Source organism: Zonotrichia leucophrys, chromosome 8, assembly GCF_028769735.1.
Source record: "Zonotrichia leucophrys gambelii isolate GWCS_2022_RI chromosome 8, RI_Zleu_2.0, whole genome shotgun sequence".
Classification (NCBI taxonomy): domain Eukaryota; kingdom Metazoa; phylum Chordata; class Aves; order Passeriformes; family Passerellidae; genus Zonotrichia; species Zonotrichia leucophrys.
Genome location: NC_088178.1, coordinates 11,981,485 through 11,995,728, shown reverse-complemented (window position 1 = coordinate 11,995,728; position 14,244 = coordinate 11,981,485). Strand labels below are relative to the sequence as shown.

General features: G+C 43.1%; 2 protein-coding genes across 7 annotated transcripts in view; both read right to left on the bottom strand.

Moving 5' to 3' along the window:
- CDC14A (cell division cycle 14A) overlaps nucleotides 1-2,927 on the bottom strand; it is a 49,406-nt gene extending 46,479 nt beyond the window's left edge. For 2 of the 3 annotated variants that reach the window (XM_064720032.1, XM_064720033.1), the window contains exons 1-2: nucleotides 2,210-2,921; nucleotides 1,696-1,786 (exon numbers count right to left, since the gene is read on the bottom strand). In XM_064720032.1, the coding sequence (XP_064576102.1) occupies nucleotides 1,696-1,786; nucleotides 2,210-2,315 (197 nt within the window). In that variant the 5' untranslated portion in view covers nucleotides 2,316-2,921. Of the gene's footprint in view, nucleotides 1-1,695; nucleotides 1,787-2,209 lie in introns of all 3 variants that reach the window. The other variant, XM_064720034.1, reaches the window with a different exon arrangement.
- Nucleotides 2,928-5,130: 2,203 nt separating this feature from the next.
- On the bottom strand, nucleotides 5,131-14,214 carry EXTL2 (exostosin like glycosyltransferase 2). 4 transcript variants are annotated; one of them, XR_010441264.1, is made up of 6 exons: nucleotides 13,720-14,214; nucleotides 12,019-12,087; nucleotides 9,648-10,075; nucleotides 9,003-9,103; nucleotides 8,252-8,322; nucleotides 7,625-7,671 (listed from the first exon to the last, which is right to left on the bottom strand). XR_010441264.1 is itself a non-coding variant. In XM_064720345.1 (5 exons), the coding sequence occupies exons 2-5, from the start codon at nucleotides 12,021-12,023 to the stop codon at nucleotides 7,180-7,182; spliced, it is 996 nt and encodes a 331-aa protein (XP_064576415.1). In that variant the 5' UTR covers nucleotides 12,024-12,090; nucleotides 13,720-14,214; the 3' UTR covers nucleotides 5,131-7,179. The 4 variants fall into 4 exon arrangements, 3 of the variants coding, with proteins under 3 accessions (XP_064576415.1, XP_064576414.1, XP_064576416.1); XM_064720345.1 differs by lacking the exon at nucleotides 9,003-9,103 and having other exon boundaries at nucleotides 5,131-7,671; nucleotides 12,019-12,090; XM_064720344.1 differs by lacking the exon at nucleotides 9,003-9,103 and having other exon boundaries at nucleotides 5,131-7,671.
- Nucleotides 14,215-14,244: the final 30 nt, after the last annotated feature.

Sequence of the window (14,244 nt, the reverse complement as noted above, 5' to 3'; positions counted from 1 at the left end):
ATATAGGACAACAACTTGAAAATGGGCCAAACAGATTAGGAACCATCAATTCAGAACATACACCAGGAGTTATGTGTTCAAAGTCTTTAGTTGTGCCCCAGTAGATAAAGGAAACTTTGCTTCCCTCCATTACCCAGTAATTATATCTGGTGTCAGGTTACACCTTCATAGGTCGTTAACACTGACTTAAGGAATATACCTACAGAATTTCCTTTACATATTAAAGAAAATTACTTTCTCCTCCACACCTTCTCAAATTTCTCAGTACTTTTTTTTTTTTTAAATATGACACTGTCCTTACACTAATGCCTCAGTTACAGGCCTTGGTTAGTACAGCCATCTGTAACTAACAGTACAGAACTAATCCCCCTTCTTACCCACAAGATCAAATGCCACCCAAGAGTCCTTCACACTTCCTAAAAGCACATTAAGAAATAAAACATAATACTGAAGTCTGGAAGAGATACAAGTTTCCCTTCCTAATGCAAATGTAACACTTTCATACCACACAAATTGCTCAGGACCTTCCCCAGTTGAGTTCTGCTTTCAATATTAGGTCAACCTTCCCTTGGGATACTCCAAAGGTCCCTTTCAATCAAAATTCCTTAATGATCATTAAAGAACTTACTCCCAGCCCAAGCAGTCCATTACAAAAGTCAGTTTTCAGAATAAACCATTGGGAACTCCAGTAGAAGACACACAGCTTAAAGATAAGAAAACGTCCAGAAAAGATACCCTGAAACAACAAGCTGTGCAAAGAAAATAAGCTAAAAACCAAGGAATATTGGTTTACATCTTCACAGAAGCAGTGCTGGCCACTGGAGAAAGGAGGGAACAATGGCTGATGCTCACAACTGCTTCAAATCATTTGGAAAGCAAGTTATGCTTAAAATAGGAACACACTTTTTGTTTCACTTCTGCTGCAGCCAAGTCCGTGTCAAGCAGGTAGGGATATATCATCACACAGGAAACAGTTGGTCTGGAAATGCAGTCCAAAGCACCAACTTTTCAGCCACAGCACAGAGTGATTACTTTATTTGTTTGGTGTTTTTTGTGTCCTTAAGTAGTATTCAAAACTATAATCAGTTTTATTTTTTACCTTCTATATGAAGTCAGTGTCTTACAAACATGAACTTTTTACTACACAGAAAATATTTTTTCTGCTGTTCTAAAGATGCAAAAGGCATCAAACGTGCTATCTCAAAATCCTCTAACAAAACCAGAGTTATAAAAGAAGTTGCAGATGCTCCTCAAGAGCACATCTAAACATTGCATTCTTATGGTTCTGTAAACTTCATACTCTCTATACAGGAAACTACAGGAAATATAAAACAAACTACTGTTTATCTATTCCTGCCAAATAAGTCTTCTACTTAAGACACCATTCAATAAAGTGTGATTAGTCCAAATAGATCTGCATGTTTTAAACAAATCTTACAAGGCTCAGATATCCTTCTTTGAGCTCAGCCACGACTTAAGCCCTTTAACTGGCCTTGCAATTGTTTTCATGGGTCTTTTTTTAAGCATCACCTTGTTAAACTAGCTTGAGCTAATAAATAAATACATTTGGACTAAATTCATTCTCATATTCTATGCAAGTAACCCAACGGGGCAAAAATATTCTATAGAATACATCAAAGTGTGTTGGGGACACTCTCAGGTGATCACTTTGAATATGCAAACCACAACACTTACTTTTCATAGACTAGTTCCTCATCGGTACAGAAGTAGTGGGTATTTACGGTACTTTTCGGTTTAGTGCGTAAAGTAGCGAAGTACAGCCGATCTGAAAGACAGATTAGAGGCTCAGCGTCGGTCAGCGAAGGCAGCCGGCCGCCGCCTCGGGGCACGCCTGTCACCGAGGGGCGGAAGAGGCTCCGCCGCTCCTTTTTCTGCTGCGTGAGCGGCGGCGGGAGCGCCCGGAGCGCTCTGCCCGCGGGCCCTGCCCTGCCGGGAGCCCCTGGGCAGCGGCTCCGGCCCCGCGAGCAGCGCGCAGCAACAGGTGCCGGCCCCGCGCCTCGCCCGGAGCGCGGGGAAAGCGGCGCCGGGGCGGGCAGCCCGCGAAACCCGCCGGGCAAAGGGGCCGGGGCCGAGCCGGGCAGGCAGCAAAGCCGGGGGAGGGCGGTAGAGAAGCCAGAGAGTTTCCTCGCAGGGGGAGGCTCCGGGACCCCGCGGGCAGGGGATGGAACGGCTCCCGCCCCGCTCTCACCTTTCACGAACTCCGAGGCTCCCAACAGCACTTCGGAGGCGGCTGCTGCCGGCTCCATCTTAAAGAGGGCCCGGAATAGCGAGGCGCGGGGCGGCTCCGAGCTCATGGCGCTCCGGAGCAGCGCCGGCGGGGCCGGGGCGCGCTCGGAGGGACGCGACCCACCGGCCAGAGGGGCCGCCCGCGAGGGCCCAGGGTGGTGCTGCGAACGCAGCGGCCGCAGCCCGCATAGGAGCGGGAGCGGAGCCGAGAAGAGCCCCGGGACACGACGGGCAAGCGCCCGCAGAGACTCCAGCTCCACCCCGCCCCCAGCCAGGAGACGCCCCCGGATAAAGCAGCAGCGGGCGGTTACCAGGCGACCGGCGGCGCTCTGGCAACCGCGTTACGGAGCCTTTGTGTCGCCCGGCCCAGGGCTGACGCTGCGAGTGACCGGCCCCCCGCGCTCCCCCCGCTCCCCGGCCCGGCAGCGCTTCTGCTCCGGCAGGCAGCGGCCCTGAGCCCGGCACCGCCCCGCCCTCCGCCCCGCCTAACCAGGCAGCGCCGCCGCGCCCCGCTGCGCTGGGGCTGCTTTTCCCCGCCCGGGGGCGGCCCGTGGCAGAGCGCCCCACGGGCACCGGGCGGGTGTCGCGTACAGCTTGGAGCGGGGCTGAGCCGGAGCGCTGCCTCAGCAGCGCGGGCGGGCTCCGGACAGGGCCAGACGGAGCGGCGGGGCCGCCTCAAGCGCGGAGGAGCCGGCGGAGCGCCCATGGCGCTACCTGGGACACCCTTTGTCGTGACAGACAGGTCGGTTGACCAATCAGAGGCCGCTCTGTTACTCCTACAGCCAATGAGCTGGCGGCGCCCCGGGGAGCGCCCCGCCCCAGGCCCCCCGCAGTCGCCGCTTCCCGCCCGGGCGGTGCCGGGAGCCGCTTGCGGGCCGCGGGAGAGGCCGCGCACGCCTGAGGCGCGGAGCTCTCCTGAGGCGCTGGTTCGAGCTCTGCGCGCGTTCTTCCGCCTCTCCCCTTTAGAAGGAATTGTAGGTGCCAAACAGGGCAGACTGTCCGTCTCAGTTTTACAACTAAAGCAAAGGTTGCAACGAAGAGGTTCCTCGAGGAGATAAAAAAGGGGGTTAAAAAAAAGTCACTCTTCCCGCGAACAAGCAAAAAAAATCCACTCCTTTAAAAGATGTTGTAATAAAAGCCAAATGCAGCCCTGAGGTTCACATTTGTATCACCGGCTTTCCCTAACACTATAAATAACCTACTGTAACCACCAGTGCATACAGTTAATCCTGGTGTGTCTGCTAATGATGCTAAACATGAGTGTGAAACGCTTCTGACTCCTCAGGTTTTAATCTAGTGTCATAAGCACTGGATAATCTTTAAAGCTTTACAAATAAGGTGAAGGACTACCGAAGACACTGCAGCTTTGGTTTTGCTTAATTTTTGTGCACTGCTTTTTTTCAACTTTTTTGGAAAAGCTCCAAAACTAATGCGCTACATTTCACCCTGTTTGTGCCCGATTCTGAAACCCGAGAAAAGCTCATTTTCAGTTGTAAGTACTATTCCGTACAAGATGTTCACAAGAATGAGACTGCAGTCTTATGTAGCAGCAAATTAAATAAAAGGTTGTTGGAGGGTTGTACCTTTTCATGGAAACGAGTGTTTATTTTTCTTTTGATTGTTCTTTACAACTTTCACTTGTGTGTAACTTAACAAATCAAGTATTTCACTAGTGTTTTTTTATTTACAAGCAATTTTCTGAGGGCTACTGTATCCTGTGTAAGAGACGAGGTATTAAGGTATATTGTCCAGAACTGCAATTTTTTAATGCCCATTTTACTCAGACTTTCACTACAGTTCAATGTAACACATTTCTAAGTCAGTGCTGTACTCTGCTTAAGAGGAGTTTGAATGAGCATACTTGAAATAACTTTAGCAACACTCTTGGGCAACAGAAGGAAAGATAGAGCAGTCTACAGCCTACTATCCAGTGTCCAGAATCTATAGAAACAGTTTGTGATAAAGCCTCAGATATGTAAACCCATCCAGCTAAACTGGTGAATCTAGGAGGTAAATACTACTAGATGCTGAAGCCCAGCTGTCACATTCTTGTATAATGCTTATATGTCTTCTGCAAAGTGAAATTTTCATTGTAGAAAAGTTCTCATTTGTGGCTATTAGTATGATTATTTAATGAATTTCACTTTGTAAAATGCTAGCTTTAAGAATATTTTAAACTAGTACAACTTAGTTATTGTAATTAATACTATGTACTCATTTTAACATTTGAGATCAAATATCAAGGCTGCAGTGACATCTTGTGGCATTTTTTTGTAAAGAAGCAATTTTTTGTGCATTTTAGCACTATATCCTTTTTTATCACAGATGTTTAAAAAATATATTTTAGATACCATGTTTAAAATCCTGTGTTGCATTAACTGTAATTTCATCAGAACATTCAGAGGTGGTGATGATTCTGTTTAGACTCCAAAATACTACCAAATGACACAGATAACCTCTCAAAGAAATAATCACATACATATTATTTTGTTTAAAGTATAACTTTTTGGTAATGTATCTTCAGTAAAGAATCCTAAGACATTTTTGTAACTACCAAGGCATAAAAAATCCTCTTTTAAAAAATAAGCAAATAACCCCTTTTGGTTCCAAAGTAAAGTGAATTATGGCTGGAGCTTAAGTCCTAGCTTTATATTTTCTTTGCTAAGAGTTTATTATTAAGGCTGTTGGTTACTTTATGCCTTTTCTTCCTTCATAAGTAGGCCTTACCTAAATTAAATGAATGTATGTGCCAACAAGTACACATTTAAAAAAAAAAAAAAAGAAATCTTGGTGCTTCTCCTGAGTATGCAAACTGTGAGCTTACTTTAGACATCTTAACACTAAGAATTTTGGTCAATAATCTGAGAATAAACACATCACAAGTCTGATTTCTGTATTTTATTTTACAATGGAGCAAATTAAATGGAACATTATCATTAAAAGCTTGTTCTATTAATTCTTTCACTGATACAGAAGAAATCAAAACAACTCACTTGCTCCAACAAAGAGCCCAATACTAAGGTTTGGCTGAGTTGACAGTTCATTTCACATTTCAAAAATAAGGTTAATGACTGTGAGTCTTCACAACTCTAGCTGATACTGCACAGAACAGAAATAATGGAAATTTGCATTTCTGGAAAGATCATAGACCTGTTTGTATACTACTTAGCACTACAACACAATAATTAAAAACTACTTTTCACTATTACAACAAAATTAAGCAGACTTTACATTGCCATGTTAAGATTCTGCCTTTTAAATTTTACAAAAGTACTAGGAAGACTTCACTGAACAGAAATCAAATCCTTTAATACTGATAGAACAAGGCAAAAGATTCCTTCATTCCCCCAAAGACTCACACCCTGCTGTAAAGAACTTGTCATATTTTCACTGTTTTTTCAGCTAACTTATTACAAAACACGATAGAATTATATACCATTTGTGCAGATGCTATTTGTGTACCAGGTATTAGCTGTGACTGGTTGCCCACAGCTACCTTTGAACTGATTCGAAGAATCAATTAAAAGCTGATGCAGATGAAACCAAATCTGCTTTGGATGCCAAATCTGATTCTGTGACCCAGGAAAATCACTGTTTTTATTCTCTCCTCCATACACACAAAAAAAGAAAAAATCCCAATCCTCCTCCAACTTCATTGGAAAAGGTTTGCCCTATGGCAATTGAAGGTTTCCAGAATTACAGAGTCCCAATTCAACAAAAGCCATTAACAGCAGCTCTGTTTCTTTCCAGAAATAATGTCAGGGCATTCAGAGACTGATAATAGTCCATTCCTGTCAAATATCACTGTACCTTAAAGTACTTTTTTTCATAATGCGTTACCCCTGTATTGTACATTTTAACTCTGTTGTCATAGCCACCAAAAACAGAGGAAAAAGGGAACTAAAAAGTAAATACTCATTGAAAGAGTAGCTAAAAAACCAGTAGACCTGTAAAATTACAAAATGTACACTGTAATAAATGTTGAACACCCTGCTCTTACTAGGAACTGTAAATAAGAAAATTTTTAATAATTGAGGATTTTCCTGGGTGCATGTTTGTAACAACATATATGCAAAATATAAAAATAAAACTAAGTACTAAGGGAATATTAATAAGTAACATTCCATCCTCTTCTTCTGGCTGCGTATATAAGTTTCATATTTCATGTATTCATGTTTCTTATATTTCCAACCTCTAGGATTTACCTTTCAGCTGCTTGCAATGTTTCAGCAACTCCAGGCAAATCAATAATAGAAAAAAATGCCACATCAGAGATCATTTTCCATTAACTGAGCAGGAGCAGATATTGTAGGCAATGGTTTAAGGACTATCTGAGATTAAGGTGAGGTACTCTTCTGGCTTTCATAGCAGCTTCAAGAACATCTCAGAACACCGAGCAGCTTATATACAAACTTCAGGAGGGTTTGTACAGGAGGCCAGAAGCCTGGCCAGCAGTTCACTGTAGCTCTTCTACAGCTTCACTGAAACTGGGTAGGAGCAGCTGAGGAGTGGGAAGGCAAGGAAGCATCTCAAAATATAACTGTCACAAATATGCCTAGACCTCATTTCACTGGATAGGTATATTTAAGGGAAAAAAAAATCCAAATGTTAAGATCTGAAGAATAGGAGTGCATTTTTGTCTGCTTGTTTCTGAAGAACTGACCTCATTCATTAGAGTAGCTTTTCAGGTTTTAAGGAAAGAGGATGATTTTATCACAGCTAAGCATGATTATATATTCTTTAATTTTTCTCAAAACTTATCTTTGTGAATTAGTTAGAAAGGAAAGAAAATACATAAAAAGCTTACTGGAGACAAAATCAGAGGCTACAAAGAGGGATGGCCAAGATGCAGTAATTACACCTTCTTCTCTCCTTGTACTCAGTATAATTCACTGAGTATTGTTTAACATTTAACACCTTAAATTCATTGGCTTACATCTTATTTTTGTGATTGGCATAATTAGGAAAACCAAACTGAGAAATCATGATATTAGAATATTTTAAGGGCATGCCATCATAAATATTAACGAGTTTATTTACACAGTAGGATCTCTGTAACAAATGCTCTGCTCGGTGCCACATTCCAGAATAGCCACTGTTAGTGTCCTTTTCTAAATTTCTTATGTCAACAGGCTTCACAAACACTCCTGAAGGCTTTCCAGTATGCTTGGCTACCAGAAAATTCATGGCAATATCATCACAGTTTTGAGTTTCATCTATTAAGGCGTGAACTGCTTCTGGCTGCTGCTGAAAGTCTTCCAAATAGCCACTGTGAAAAAATGCTGCACCGATGAGCACCATGGAGTACTGATCTCCATTGCCAAAGCCAGGGTTCTGCAGCTCAAAGCTGCCGTAACTGTAGACGCCTGAAGGAGTGGAAATGTGCTTTCTAGGAACAAATCCCACTATATGCTCTGGAAATTGCTGAAAGAGAAAAAGAAATTCAACACATTTCACAGTGTGGGGTTCACTTAAGTGCGTTCGTAAGAGAGATTTATGGATTTTTTAAATGAAAGGAGGACAACATTATTGCCAGGAAAGAATTAAATTGTTGGCATATGGTCCCTTTGATCTGCATAAATGTTGCAATTAAATACAGTTCCACAAAACTGATAGTCTGCCTCATTCCACATCACATAGTGCCAACAAAACATCTACCCACAATTGGCAGCTGTGTATTTGGCACAGAAATTAACTCTACAGCCAATTTCTCGTGTTTTGCAAAACAAAACACACAGAGTACTATGCATTTAAATAAAGTCAGCAGTTAGCAACTTCATGGTTTTGTAAAATGAGAGTTAAAATTTTAAAGTTACAGATACTACTAAAAACCAAATTTTAGAAACTTTGCAATTTCTATTCTACACTTCAAACTTCCTAAAACTTCCTAACTCTCAAGCTAGAAAAACAATGGTAAAACAGTATGATACAGTATTGCTCCAACTAAAACCATTAATCTCAAGTGCAGCTCAAAAATACTGCCTGCCAAGATGCAAAACATTACCTGCCAAACAGAAAAGGCAAAAGCAAGGTCATGAGCACTGACTAGTGTGTCATCATCCATCATTAAAACAGCTGAAGGAGGAAAATGAGAGAAAAACATTTAGTTGATCAAAAGATTAAACACATGAGCACAGTATGCAGCACAACATTTGACAAATGAAATATAAAATTTCTACAACTATTACGCTGTATTGCAATTCCTTGAAAGTAGGTTGGTGAAACATAATTAGATTTCAAAGCTGAAGCAAGGTTACAGCTTTGTGGCAACTGGAAGCAAACCTAAGTTCTAGATTATTTGCCAGGCTGTTACAAAACTCAGCAACCTTTGACCATCCGTAGTACAGCTGGAGAAATACATGTTAGAAAACTTGGGAGTGTTAGGCAAAGCAACTTAAAATTCTACTAATCTTGTGTAAAGATACAAGTAGAATAGAGTTAGATACTTTTCTGTAGCATATACACTACATAAGCAAGTTAAATTGCCCAGGCAACATTCAGTATTATTAACTACAGAAGGAAGACTCTTTGACTTAAGTTTCAGACAAAAGACTACCAGGAAGTGGAAAAAGAAGGATATTCCTAGATCTGAACATCTGAACTGCAGATGCATTAAAACTTTTAAAGTTTGCAGTTAGCACAGATCTTACTACAGTAAGTAAAACACTTGGGAAGTTGAAGTTTCTAATGTCTTCCTAGAAATCATGTGTTTGGACTAGCAGGCATGATAGGAAGGGGGCAATAAATACAATTACCTTTACTAATCATGAGTAAGGTCAGGTCTGTAATGCAACATATTGGGTTTTTTTCCACTTGAAACAAACTGGATTTATTGTTGTACACGTCCTAGAAAGAGCTTAGGAAGAATATTTAGATGAATACCCAGGAGACTGGAGAAGGTACTCTTAAATAAAAGGGTGTGCCATTTGAGATAGAAAGCCAGACAGCTGGGGAGGGAAGTTTCTCAGAAGAGCAGAACATGCTTGAGAATTTAGTCTTAAGAGGAATGGACTAAATCAAGTCTTTACCAGATTACTTAAGTCCAGATTAGTGCAGACACTCAACAAATAACATGCATTTTGAATTTCAGTTTATGGCTCAGAAGGAAGAGCAGCTGAACTACCTATGTCTGCCTCACAAAGGAAATGGAGAACTGTTGCAAAAGACCTTGAAATGCATTTGATATTCTTGTTTTCTTTCCTTTACTCTTCACTGACAGCCTGGTGGTGGTGTGCATCTGATGTCATAACACAGGGTTCTTCTATACTACCCACATTCTATGAAGTGGTCCACAAGATCCATTGATTTATTACACACTATAACAAAACCACCTCTCTATTAGCATTCAGATTTCAAGCATGGAAATAATATTAATAATAGTGATATGAACTGCTGATTACCTTTTGTTTCCAGGTCAGGGAAATTCTGCAGTCTGTTTCTCATACGATTTACAGTTTGAACTTTAAAGACAACAGGGACAGGATGAGGCCCCAAGGAATTCCACATTTCCTCTGGTGTCTTCTCACCAATGTTGTTCCACACCACAATTACTTTATGTAGGTGGGGGATTGCTTGATAATGATTTAAAAGCTTTAGCAGTAAGTCAGTTCTATTGTATGTCTGCATAATAAGAGTGAATGAATCCAGGGCAGACTGAGTCTGGGTTTTGGGTTCCCTTCTCGAGTTGGGCAATTTGTCATCTTTGATAGTGGGAAGCAAAGCTGTTAAAGCACCTGCCACAAGGAGCAGGACGATGATCACCACAGAGGTGAAGCGCAGCAGGCGGATTCCCATAACTCTTCCTGGAAGCTTACACAAGTGAAACCACCTTGAAAACAACGAACAGGAAAGGAAGTCATTAAACCCATGTACAGTTTTCTCTCTTGATCAAAACTCCCAAAATATTAAGTATATTTTCATTTAAATAAGTAAACAAGGAGAACTTTAGCTCTTTGGCAAATTACTTTCAGCTGTCAAGACAGGTGTTTCTGGTACCCAGTTTCTGTGTTTACTTGCTTTCCACTCTTCTTGGTTAAGTTTGAATTTCATTGTTTTGTGAAATAAATCTAGAGTAGCTCTTTAGAGTGTTCATTATTTCTTATTTTCCTAGTACTAAATTTTTGATTGAACATTTACATACCTCACCAAGTCTATCCAGCTGAAAGTAGAAAGCAAATTGGTACAGAGATTCAATTTTCAGCACTGTAGGAGCTCTACCTTAACTGGGAAGCAAAAAGGAGAGAGGTGCCTTCTCAAAAGCTCTGACAGGAAGGAGGAAATAAAATGCTCACTTTTTCTGTTGCTCAAGCACCACACAGAAGGAACAATTTTTATAACTGATTTGCTGGACATTTTATCAATAGTTTGTATACCTGTTTGGTAATGGTAATCAGTACAGAAAATGTGATGCTGATCACACTAAGGTTATATAACACACAGGTGGAGCAAAAAAACATGCCAGATGGAGTAATACAGGAATGAACAACCTCAGCAACAGCTGAACTGATACATCTAGAACTTGTGAGAAAATAGCAATGCCAGATGCAAGGTGTTACCTATCAGCTAACTGTGAGTGTAGATTTAGTTTAAGGCAGAGGTTTCTGGATCATTGCGATCTTAGAACTAAACAGAAGCTCTTAAAAAGCAGCTTCTAGAAAGACAGCCCCTCAAATGTTCTTCACACAGTGATAGGATATCCTGCGTTGGAAGGGACTCATGAGGATCATTGAAGTCCAGCTCCTGGCTCTGCACAGGAAAGGCCCCAAAATTCCACCATGTGCCTGAAGGCATTGTCCAAACACATCAGGCTTGGTGCTGGGATGATTTCCCTGGGGAGCCTGTTCCAGTGCCCAACCACCCTCTGGCTAAGATAGCTAGATATTTCCTACTACCCAGCCTAAATCCCCTGCCACAGCTTCATGCCATTCCCTCAAGTCCTGTCACTGGTCACCAGAGCCATGAGATCAGTGCTTTGCCACTCCACTTCCCCTAGTTCAGAAGCTGTAGGCAGCTGGGAGCCCTCACAGACCCTCCTTCTCCAGGCTGAACAGAGCAAGGGACCTCAGCCACTCCTCAGACCGTTTCCCCTCAAGGCCCTTCACCATCTTTGTAGCTCTTCTTTCGACACTCTCTAACAGCTTTATATCCTTCTTATATTGTGTTCTTATAAAACTGCACAGAACAACCATGAGGTGAGGCTGCATCAGCGCACAGCAGGACAATCCCTCCCTTCCTGGCTGGCTGTGCTGTCCCTGGTGCCCCAGGACAGGGATGTCCCTCCTGGCTGCCAGGGCACTGCTGGCTCATGTCCAACTTGCCACTGACCGGGACTCCCATGTCCCTTTCCATGGCACTGCTCTCCAGCCTCTTGTTCCCCAGTCTGTCTGTCCAGGTGCAGAGTTTGGCACTTGTCTTTGTTGCGCTTCAAACAGTTTTCCTTTTCTCCTTCTTTACTTGCAAGATTAGTGCAAACTGAATAGAAGATGAGCATTCTAAGCTTGCTACTAACTCATCTATACATGTTATTTTAATACCATTACTCATGTATGGATATTATTCATGTTACTCTGTGAGTAATTTCTAGGTTTCCAGCAGGGAATTCTGATCAAATTCAGTGATCCTGGGCAGCCAAACAAGTACAATTTTTGAGAGAGTATCTGTGTGTATCTATTTCTTTCCACAGAATTTTGAATCGTTTCTTTCCAAAGTGGAAATAACCTGCTTGAAAATATGAATGTAAATTATTTTAGTCTAAAACACCTCACAACTTACCTCATTGTTGCCACGTAGGATTGTTTTCCCAGCTTGTTTTTACAGGGCAGATGTTTGTGATCTTCGAATCTGCTGGAAATTAAAGGGACTCTATAACTGGAGATTAACAGTTATCCACATGCTACTCAGCATTCTTTTACAAGCAAAAGGTCCTCCAATTATTGACTGATAGATGCATTCATGGCAATTATCCCATTCCTTTTCCTAATGCTCAGTTGAATAATTATCTCTGCCTTTCAAAGAACATTCCTGAAAGAAGTCATTACACCAGATGGTTAAAAAGAAAAGAACAGTCTGTTTCTCTGCTTGTAAAATTGCTGCTCTGTGCCACTGCAATGTCTGTGTGTTTCACTCCTAAGTTCAGCTGTGGAGACAGACACAAGTAGGTCTGCAGAACCTGACAGGTGTTCCTGTGCTCACCAGGCACCACTAAAAATATTTGGCTACCACAGCCAGGCAAATAAAATTTTATCTCAATAATATTTTATTTTCTGGGTCATCCCCTTCACATTCTCACTAAGATTACCAGTTGTATCAGAGGTTTAAGACACAGCATTTTGGTCTTCCCATGAGGTTTGACAGCTTGGAAAATATGAGTGCAAGGACATAAAAGAAGGATATACAGGACTCAGGACAGCAATATAGGAAAGCTGTGCTCCTAGGTTATTGGAGAGATTTTTCTTCTTTTAAAAATCACCAAACAACCAAAGAATCATTAATTTTAATTTAAGAATGGTACTATGAAAACTTAGAGCACAAGAATTTGTTGAATAATTGAACCTCTGTGAAATTCCATAAGAGTAATTTGTTTGGACTATATAAATTAGCTTCCTAAAACTATAGATTTGTTATTTGTGTGTACACCAATCTGAATATGTCCACATATACAGGTCTCCCCAAATCTGAGATCAAATCTTACTATTACTTTGTGACAAGAGGTCACTGAAACTACTTCCAGAAGCCAACTGCTTGTTCTGGTTGCTTCATTTTATAGGGAACAAACAATCATGCCTGACTTCTAAAAATTATTAGCAGCAGTGGCAACACAGCATTTACGAGGCCCACTACATTCCCATCAAATGTGCTTTTGAAGAAGTGAACCTCAGATCTTCTTTCAGCAGTTTGCAACCTAGTTGCAACACTTACCAGTGTATTGTAATGATTAATTAAACTTTAAAAGCATACTTAAAATGATAATATAAATACTGCTTGCTGTTTATGAGACTTTGCTTGCCATACTTTCTAGTGCTTACAATAGGTGTAGTGATAGGCAATGATGATATTACTATATATTCTCAAAATAAAGGTCTATTTAGGTGTTTTAAAATTAGCATCACGGCACTTTCCAACAAGCAAATGCAGATAAGTTTTGCCAATTAAGTTATGAAATTTCAATGCCAGATTGATGTCTTTTTAAAAATCATACAATACCACCTAAAGAGAAGACAAAATTGACGAAAATAAAATCCCTACATCAACGACCACTATTTTAATCCTCGTTCCAAGAAGAACAGTTCTCGAACGGGGTCCCCTCACTTGGCGGGCAACACCTCTTGACAGCACCCCGCAGCCAGGCAGCAGCACCGCCCGGCACCGCGCAGCAAGGCACAGCACGGCACGGCACGGCACGGCACCGCACGGCACAGCACCGCCCGGCACCGCACGCCCCGCTCGTCGCCCCTCGCCCACAGCTTCGCTCACGTTCCGCAGGCGCCGCTATCGCCGCTTCCTCCAGCCGGGCTGTGCTTCCCAGGGGTCACCGGCAGCACGGCAGGGCAGGGCAGGGCAGGGCAGGGCGGAGGAGGCACCGGCCCAGCCCCGCCGCTCAGCCCCGCACAAGCCGCTCCGGTGACTCAGGGGCGGCCGTGCGGGACCGCGGCAGCGCTACGGCGGCGCCGCCGTGCCCGCTTCCTGCGGTGCGTCCCCGCGCTTCCTCCCGGCAGGCTTCGGGTTGTAGTCCAGGGTCCTGAGCGGGCGGAGCGTCCCGGCGGCTCTGGCTGTCATACGGCGAGCGCGCTGCTCCGCCGCCCCCGCCCCGTGCCGAGCACTGCCACAACAGCTGCACCGGGAGCAGCCGGCATCGCAAGCGGGACGCGGAAGCGGAGGAACGTTCACGTTTGGGGCGTGCTGTGTTTCATTAGCGGGCGCCGCAGCCCCGAGCCCGGGCAGCCCCCGCAGCCCCGGCCCGGCCCCCGGCGCGCCCCCTCAGCCCCGGTGCCCGGCGGC

Coding starts and splice junctions, on each gene's coding strand:
- EXTL2 (XM_064720345.1), bottom strand. Junction 8,323..9,647: donor CCCTGACCTGGAAACAAAAG/GTAATCAGCAGT, acceptor TTCCTCCTTCAG/CTGTTTTAATGATGGATGAT. Junction 7,672..8,251: donor TTGCCTTTTCTGTTTGGCAG/GTAATGTTTTGC, acceptor TTTCTCTTTCAG/CAATTTCCAGAGCATATAGT.